Here is a 10,000-nt window from a genome sequence, read left to right on the forward strand (position 1 = left end):
GTAATAAAAGAAAATATATGCTCATTTGAAGAACGGACGATGAGAATTTTGATGGGTATATTCAAGTAAAGCGGTTTGAAATAAAAGAAAATAAATCAAAATACATTTGCACCAAAATAATGTTTATATATTGCTAATTTAAGGGAAGTACAAACATAGAAGTTATTATATGGTAAAAGTGCTGAATGTAGGAAGCTTTGAGTGCATGCGACGTTGTAGGCCCTTAAAAACAGAGTTGTTGTGTGTGTCCAATAGGCCAGTTTGGGGGATATTTATTAATTTTGGTCTGATATTTAATTTTACTTGATAATATAATGAATTTCCACAGTTCCCACCATGTGGTGGGGTCTTAATACATTAGACCATCAATGGAGTTGTTTGAGAAGGTCCTAATTATTTTCAGTGAACTTTAGATGGTTTTTAAAATTGACTGAAAGCATGTGAAAAAGTTATACAAATAAAGCTTAATTGCATTTTCTTGCTTTCAGGATACGGTATACTGTAGGATTATATAAAAATTTTAATGTAATAAAAACCTTTAAAATAAGAAATTATAATAGTTATTATCAATGAAAAACAATTTTTTTTTCTGAAAATACTTTTTCAAGATTTAAAATTTGCCTTATATACAATCCTGGTACCAAAAAGCTGTCTCAACTTCCATTCATATGGGAGGGATAAACATCACTTCTATCTCCTGTCGCCCTAAATGCATTTAAGGGGGAAAGTTGGTGTAAATTGCTAACTTCTTTATTTACATGTAGATTTTGATAAGATTTGTATCAAAAATAACCTGAAGGTCATGAACAAGTTTGGCATCACAAGAGATAAGCTCCATATGAAAACCAAATTGTGAAGTTGCTTTCAGTCTCACATGATGGCGTTTAGAAGAAAGTTGAGTCAGTAGCTGCTAAACAATATGAAGCGATAGTCTTATGGTAAGTTAAAGTACAAACTCGTTTCTCCAACAAAGAGGGAATCTAAGCTTCAAGAGACACCTAAACACAATAACCAATGTAGGGACTAATAGATCTGCATTCTTCATAAAAAAACATGGTTCAGAAACCATCTTTGGTCAGTGCCACCATATGAAACTAGAATCAACAAATATTCTCTCATAGCAAGAGTTTGAATACAAATGATTACAATGAAGATGTTGGGAAAAATGTATGGGGCAAAGGGAAATTCTGATTAATTTGCTTATTCCTAAAACCCTTGGCAAACGTGTCAGTATTCCTGGCAGGCCAAAATTTATAAAACTTGCCAATATCATGAAAAGGAGGCATGGAGGCATGGCATATTCTTTGACAGAGATGTTTTCAAAACAGACTATCATTTATGGGGCTGAGGAACACCAGCAAAAGCCTCATGCTTATTATAATCAGTTAGTGAAGAATCATAAACTTTTTGAGCAGTCTTCTGTAATTCTCAATTCAGCCTAATTGCAATAAAAATCCACAAATGATATACAGACTGTTCCCCCCCCCTCCCAATCCCTTGCCCGTTGTCATGGGGGGGGTTTAAGAGGCGAGGACTGGGACCCAATGCTGGGGAATTCCCCTGCCTTGGGACTCAGTCCTCAACTCAACTAATTTTGCATGGTCTTTTTTCCTCTCTTGCTTTTTTGTTTCCATCCCTTCCCCAAACCCTTCTACTATCCACTCCCTAAGGTGTGAGTGCCATGCTGAAAGGACTGCACAGTCCTGAACTGCCTGAGGGAGCCATGTGCATGATATTCCCCTGTTTTTGTCTAGCCCTTACCCCTCAAGGGGACCCTGAGGGGTGGACTGAATGCTGCAACTAATACCCCCTCCTCAATGCCTACTAGTACATTATCCAGCCAAGTCAACACTCAATCTCCAGGAGACATTCCTACTCTCCCAACATGCTCAACTTTATCACCTCTACCCCCACAACCTTCTTCATCAACTACACCATCCTCCCTTATTATTGCTTTACAACCTTATTGTCCACCTCTCCATAATACTACCTCCCTCAACACTACTCCCTCTTCCACGTGCCCCATCTTTCTACTACCTCCATCTCTAAAAATATCTTAAATACTCTAATTTACTGTATGTGGCCAATTTTTTATGATCTCTCCCACAGCTCCCTACTCTGACAACACTTCTCTTCTAGCAATATCTCGAAAAACAAGTAGGCAAAGTCTCTTTCCATAGCTGACCAGATCATTCCTGTCTCATCACAGTAACGTCTGAAAACCAAGCTATAGCATTATCAACTCTAACTGATCTCTCTGGTAACCCCATTCCTGTGAAACTTCATCCAACCCTCAATACTTGCACTGGAACTGTCTCTATCTTCCCAGCAAACTGCCATATCTATAACAAAAATTGGTCAGATTGTGGAGAAGACTTACTCACCTGCCTCGTGGACTATGATGTGATATCAGTATAGCCTCCCAGAGGTCATCGTAAGAACCCCACTAACATTGCCAAAATTACTTGCCGTAGACTTGACCATCCCTTTGATGTTTACATCAGCTGTGAATCCCTCCTTGTCCAAGCATATCAACCTCCTCCCTGTCAGTGCCAAAATTGTTGGTGTTTAGGACATCCTGCCAAACATTGCCACAGCCAGATGCCCTCTATGTGCCCAACCTGGTTATACTTGATTAAACTGCTCTGCATAGTCACGCACATGTGCCAACTGTGGTGGCCCCCATAATGTATTTTATAATGGTTGCAAATTTGAGTCTGAAGTGGCAATCTCAGACTCAGACTTGGATTCACTCTAGGCAGACAGGAAGCACATCAACGAGGTTTTTCTCTTACTCCCTACTCCAGTAATGTCACTTGCTCAGCCCCTCCCCCTCCCTCCCAAGATGTTCTTACACCCTCCCCTATACCTATCTCTCCTACATCTTCCTCCTCCACTTCTACCTCCTACCTTCCCCAGTCAAATTCTTTTGCCATTCTAAATCCAGACACTCCAATCTCTACTGCAGTCCCAACACCTTCCCCGCTCCCTCGCCGCACTACCTGCAGCAGACAAACTAAACGTTTCACCCTTCTTCTCTTACCTCCACTTACCTTTGCCTCTACTCCTCAGACACTTGTCTTTTCTCCCCCCCCCCCCCCCTCAAAAGAAATCCTTTGTCTCACAAAACTCCCCAACCAACTCTTGTGAATAGTTTCAAAATTACTTGAGTCCCAAACTGACATTAAAACCTCTCATCCACCTTCAAATTACACAACTCCCACTCTTTCCACACTCAAAGTGACTGCCGATATCCATCCTCCTCCTATTCATATTCCCCCTACACCTCTTCCTCCTACTCCCGGCCAACACAGCCCATCCATACCCACAGTTCATCCCCCTAGCTCCAGCTCTGCCTACATTAACCCTCCCTCCATCTCCTCTATCCCTTCCACTCCCTCCTGGATACACATGAATCCCTTATGTCACAACTATGCCCTTCCCCAGATCCTCCACCTCCTGATACCCTCCTTATACAACACCACCTTCCCCCTCTCATTTCTTATCTCACCCCCTTGCTCCCCCCCCTTCAAATTCTCCAACACGCACTGTAACCATTATCACTCATAGATCAACTAAAATATAGCTCTCCTACATTAGCATATTTGTGGTTTCTGTTCCCATAGACCTGACCTTCTTCATATCCTTTTTTCTTATAACCTATCCATTATCTGCCTCCAAGAGACTTTTCTTACACATCCTCCTATATCAATCCCTAACTACCATTTTGTCTCATCTTTGTGTTCACTTTATGTCTCGCTATACTTATCCATCAGAAAACACCTCATGTCATACCTCCCTTCCAAACCACTGTCCCGTGCACAATTATCAGTTCTGTCCACGCTTTGATGCAGCCCGTACCTCTGCTTTCCCCCACCTATCCTTCCATCGCCGACCTCCCAACCTATCATACTTCCTTACAGAATCTCACAGTATCTGCTTTGATAACCTGTTCTCCATCCTCAAATGCATGCATATCCTTCACTTGATCTAATCCCCATAACTCTACCTTAACCCATTCACTCATCAACTCCTTTACCCATATTTAGCCTTTTCAGTATTAATCTAGATAGTTGATGGATAGCAACTAACTACTAACTCAACTGCCTTTCACTGCCCTTTAGATATCTAGCACATTTATTTTGCATTTAACCTTTAACCATGCAGATTGTTTGTCATTGAAATCATTTTTACAATAAGCTTTAAACCATGCTTTATGTTAGCTATACCTCTGATAATGGGACCATACCAAACCACATGCCTAGATGGGCATGAAGGCATTTCAAGTGTAAGAAACAAAATTACCCCACTTTCTATGCTTCCAGCAAGAGCGATAGTATGCCATTTTGTGATAGGATGTGAAAATCATATCCAAACAGCTGCCATCAACTAACAAAAAAGAAAAAAAAGAAAAGATATATGATGTGCATTAAAACCAGATTTAATGTAATCTACTATCCAAAGAAGAGATTGATTTTGATCAACTCTGAGAGGTCATTTGATAGCAATAGTTTGACCTTGTAATCAGACTTTGGTTGATGCTCCTTCTAACAGAAATATTTGTTTCTAAACAGAAGATTATATTATATTTATATGAGACAAATTAATGATTCTTGAAATTGACCTAAAGGGAAGATATAGAACAAGTCATTAAACTACAGCAGGCCTCAAAACTTAGGGAATCATGAATTCAAGACATATATTTGGTGGCAAACCATCCAGCAGCTTATTGCTAAATTCAAGGCATCTGGATGAATGGATATATGCCCCCCCCCCCACCCACAGGGGGAAGAACTCTTAATGTGTCTCCTTGTAAATTACTTATAACTGACTGATAGAGGGTTGTTAATTAATTTTGCTGCAAATTATTTAGATTGCAGTTATGGGCCAGTGAAGCCACACTTTAATAGATATATTGCAGATCAACAGCAAATCAAGTAGGCAGGTACTCATTTCATTGGCTGTTTCCCTTTCTGTTAATGTGTGTGTTAATGATATCCTAAGTACATTGGAATACTGAATTATTGGCTTTGCAAAACACTGAAGATTAAGGTTAAGATGCTTTATACCCTGCTGTTGTGTTCAAATCATTTTATGGCTAGAGGGGTTTGTCTGGTGTGAAGATGGAGAAAACTTGAGCTAAAACTGGTTTAGAATACCTATGCCTCCAAAGAATTACCATCACAAATTTAAGCCCTAATAAAATAAAGTATCATATGCCATCAACTGTCTCCACTAATTGGAGTCATTTGGTGTAAGGCTAATTTATTTTTTTTTAGATTGTCCAAATGGAGGGAATGCCTAATGAAGTAAGAAAAAAGAAAGTACATCTTCATTGTAAATTTAGGTTGTAGTTTTACATGTGGAAAGACAATAAAATGACACATAACTTATAACTTTTTTTTTTTTTTTTTTTTTTACACATGTATCATTTTCTTATATAATGTTGGTAAAACTTCTTTAAGAAGTAATAGAATTATTAGAAGGAAAAGTCTTCATGATTATGGTGCTTTTATTGAAGTTAATAAGTATTTTTCTATATTTTCTTATATGTGAAGTGAAATTACTGAATTAAAAGCTGGATGGATTTACCCCCTTTTGAATACCAAAATCTGCATGATGTTAATGCATATATGAATATTAAAAAGAAAATACATAATTGCTTATATATCAATTTAACCCTCCTTGTGGTTTGGTCCTCATAATGGATTAGACAATTTTGGTTTGTACTTTTTTTCCCCTTATTTTCTTTCTTCCATGTAAACCACCTGTCATCAAGCAACAAATGGCATGCAGAGGTAAACAGATGAATAATATGATACTTGTGTATTTAAAGCTTAAAAAGATTTGAATTTATAGAAAATTGATGAACAATGTTAAGAACGTCCAGTCATAGCTTTCTCAGAATAATTTTTTGTTCACATTATATCAAATTATTTAGCATATTAAATAACAGATTGAAGAACTGGCTGTATCTTTCAGTGTGATTCAGTGTTATGGAATAAATGTTACTGTTTTTTTTTTTTTTTTCTAGGAAACCAAAAATAAAAAAACATCATTATTTTGTTGTGAATTTATCTTGAGAACGATAAAGCAGGATATTTGATATTTTTTGGCAGTTTTATGATACTCTCACCCTCCAGGTAAGCTTTTGATGTTTATCTCATTATTAATTATTGGATGATGACTTTACTCTGGCTTGCATCAGCAAAAATCATACTTATAACTTGATTTTTTGATGAGCTGTAGTGTTCATTGAGTTTAGTCACATAAGGATATACCTGTTAGCAACAGTCAACAGCCATATCATAAGACTTTTTAGTGGCTATGATATTACAAATTATTACCTATATTTTGTATGTATAATACTTTGTAGCTGAAGGAATTTCAAAGGAAGAACTAAAACAAACATGTTTTTTTATTTAAAACAAACATGTTTTTCTTATTATATATATATATATATATATATTATATATATATATATATATATATGTGTTTTTGTGTGTTGTTGTGTGTGTGTGTGTGTGTGTGTGTGTGTGTGTGTGTGTGGTGTGTGTGTGTGTGTGTGTGTGTGTGTGTGTGTGTGTGTGTGTGTGTGTGTGTGTGTGTGTGTGTGTGTGTGTGTGTGTGTGTGTGTGTGTGTATTTTATATCTTTCACAGCAGTTTTAATGAACCGTGTCGTGTAAGTTTCTTCACATCAAATAAAGTTGTTTCAGAAGAATTTAAAATGTATTGAATTTCATTTGACTTGAATGACTTTTTTGTAAGCTTTAATTTTGATGTATTGATGTGTAAGCAACAAGTTTTCATTAATTAAGGTTGAAGTAGCTTGCCCAACTTTCTTTTCTTCATTTTTCAGAAAATGTTTGGTCAGGCTTCATGGATTGCTGGAGTGTTGCAGGTACTGATACTTACACTGATGCCTCTTGTATCTCCTGTATTGAGACAAGAAGATGAAAATCTTTGGAGGTATTATGCTGCAGTTATGCGGGTCATGCGGAAGGTTGTCCATCTAGTTTTCACACTTCTCCGTCCAGCAAATAACCAAACGCCAAAAGAACTCTTGCTTGCTCTTCCAAACTTTTCTATTGCTCAGTATAACAGACTTGGGGAGGCTGTGAGACATAAACTGGACAACAACCACCCTACTGAGGAATATGATGTTACATTGCTCTATATGTTGCTTCAGAAAGTGTGTGGCCTTCCAAACCAGTGGTCAACACCTGGAACACTGGAGAATTTTCTCAAGATAATGAAGGACAAGCGGAATGAACTAGCTCATGAAGATCTTAGGTTGACCAGCCAAGATCTAGAAAGCCGTATATTATTACTGAAGAACCTTTGTCGGCAGGCCCTATTGAGGACTAGTCAGCAGACTGGATGTTCACTTGATGATGAAATAAGAGAGATGGAGGAAGGAATGGAGGAAGCATTAACAACAGGGGTGCATATGTGGGAACCATACAGACTAGGACTTACTGATCTTAGGCAACAAAAGTCCAATATTATGATAAGAGAAGGTAAAAAAGAAGTCAGAAGTCTTTCACAGAGGCTTCATATCCTTAATCCATTTGCATGGCTGTTAGAAAGAGAATTTTCTCAACATACAGTAAGTGATGTATTTACAGAGTTGACTCTCAGGGGCCAAGAGGTAGTGGAGATGAAAAACTTATTAGTTACAGAATTACCATCAGGAGGATTTCCTGAAACTATCATAATATGTGGCTCACCAGGCATTGGGAAAACCAGCTTCATGAGGTTCATTTTACATGACTGGCTCTCTGGTGCCCCTGAACTCCAAGGTCTTAATTCCTTTGATCTACTATTACATGTAGAGGCGCGACATGTCATGAGTAGTAATGTGTGTCAGTTGCTGAGGCATGAGTTGCTGCCGCAAACCTGCAAACTTCTGGAAGATGATGATGTTGTATCAACACTGCAAGAATTATCTGTGCTGTGGTTATTAGATGGTTATGATGAGGCATCAGCAAATACTAAGCAAATCATTAAGGAAATTATAAGGAAATTTTCATACTCCAAAATATTGATTTCTACAAGAACTGAATGTACAAAGGAAGTTGAAATGGCTATCAGTGATTTTCATCTAAGTCACATAGTGTTTCAGATTGTTGGGCTTTCCACAAACAACATGAAGGCATGTGCTAAGAAACTTTTTGATTTATATGTAATCAGGGAAGATATGCGGAAAGAAAATCTGGAATCATTTTTGGGTTTTCTAGTTAGACAAAATATTGAAATGCAAGATATTTTCAGGATTCCATTATTCCTAACAATATTAGCATTATTATGGATTGACAATGCTTCTGAAATATCAAAGGCCACAACTTCTACAAAGATCTTGATGATTCTTGTTGATCATATTGTCAAGAAAATGATCACCAGACAATCATTTAAGAGATCAGGTCTAACTGACAGAAATCTGAAAAGAAGGGTTGACTCATTCCTTGATGATTTAGGATATGCATTGTTAAGTGAAATGAATCTTGATGCCAGCAGTGAATTGGTTGACTGGCTAGAGGAAAGGTGTGAAGAACTTGGACTACCCTTTGAAGATACTATGTCACCATTCTTCACCTTTATAGTAGAATCATCTGCAAGTACAACAAGAGAGACTTACTTCATTAACCACAGGACATTGGGGGAATTCCTCATTGCAAGAGTGTTTTGTAGAAGGATGATATCAGAGGACTGGGATGTATTTACTACAACTGAAGAATTCAAAAGAATACAATATATTCACTTGCAAAAACAAAAAAGGGCATATATATCTTCCAGTTTAAGGGAGTTGTATGAAAGACATGAACCTAATCTCACTGTGCATAATCTAGTTGATGATAATGAGGAATGTTATGAAAGTGATGATCTGAAAGATTCTGTTTATGGTTATGAACAGGTATTTAACAATATCAATTTTTCTGAAACTCGGCTAGATGCTTCACGAGACTATTGTTCAAGGTTATTTTGTTTGGTCTTGAGGCTACAGATATCCATGTGTGGTCAGTTTATCTCAGGCTATTTGAAGATTAAAAATGAAATCACCCCCAAGAGAGCAGAACAAATATACTATATTTACAGCATGGTATATACTAGAGCAGAAGTATGGCTTCATCTAATTACAGAAATGGAAGAAGATGACATATTCTTAAAACAATGCTCACCGTATCTCAGGATTTTCCAGTGGAATGTTGGTCTCCAAAACCAAGCTTACCAAAAGTTACTAAAGTATGCCACACCACAGAGTGTTTTATTACAATCTTCAGGAGATTGGGAGCTTAAGCATATGCATGAGTATGTGCATGTATTTTCCAAGGTACCAACAGATATTAACATCCACTTTCGTGACCTCTATTACCACAAAGAACAAAATACTGCAGTTGTGTTACAGTGTCTGAAAATTATTTTTGCAGATTGTGCAAGGTGTTACCTTACCACACTTTGTTGTCCGGTGGATAATGCATGTGTGAACATCCTCAAGAAGGCTAGTTACCTCCAGGAATTACTTGTAAAGGTCAGTACACTCCAGGATGCTAAAGATCTTGCAAAAGTCACATGTGAACTGCCGCAACTTAAATATCTGGAAGTTGTATTTGATCCAGTAATAATGAGTGCAGAACCTGAGACTTTGCCAACTTTTAATGTGTTCCAGAGACATAGAGGATCAAAACTAAATAACTGTAGAAAACAAAGAAAGTCAGGACTTGGAAGCATGCTGAATTTTGAACTTTTGCAATTTATATCTAATAAGTGGAAACTTCCAACAGGCCACTGCAATTCTTTTTGTGTCCAAAGAGAAGTCAGTTCACGTAATTGTATCGGATGTCACCACAGCCCACGAAGTCTTTTTAATACATACAACCATTTTCATGCAATAAAATGGCATTTTAGGTACATAAAAGTTTTGAAAAAGCTGTATTTTATTATAAATAAGATTTTATTATTCACTAGAGGAAAAAATCACAGCAAGAGCTTCAATCCATT

The 10,000-nt window shown here is 37.3% G+C and overlaps 1 protein-coding gene across 1 annotated transcript in view; it reads left to right on the forward strand.

Moving 5' to 3' along the window:
* LOC119589938 overlaps nt 1–10,000 on the forward strand; it is a 12,930-nt gene that overhangs the window by 1,222 nt on the left and 1,708 nt on the right. Inside the window, exon 3 of the mRNA XM_037938606.1 lies at nt 6,861–10,000. This exon is cut by the window's right edge and continues 1,708 nt beyond it. Within this exon, the coding sequence (XP_037794534.1) occupies nt 6,864–10,000 (3,137 nt within the window). The 5' untranslated portion in view covers nt 6,861–6,863. The remainder of the gene's footprint in view (nt 1–6,860) is intronic.

This window comes from Penaeus monodon, chromosome 26 (assembly GCF_015228065.2).
Source record: "Penaeus monodon isolate SGIC_2016 chromosome 26, NSTDA_Pmon_1, whole genome shotgun sequence".
Lineage (NCBI taxonomy): Eukaryota > Metazoa > Arthropoda > Malacostraca > Decapoda > Penaeidae > Penaeus > Penaeus monodon.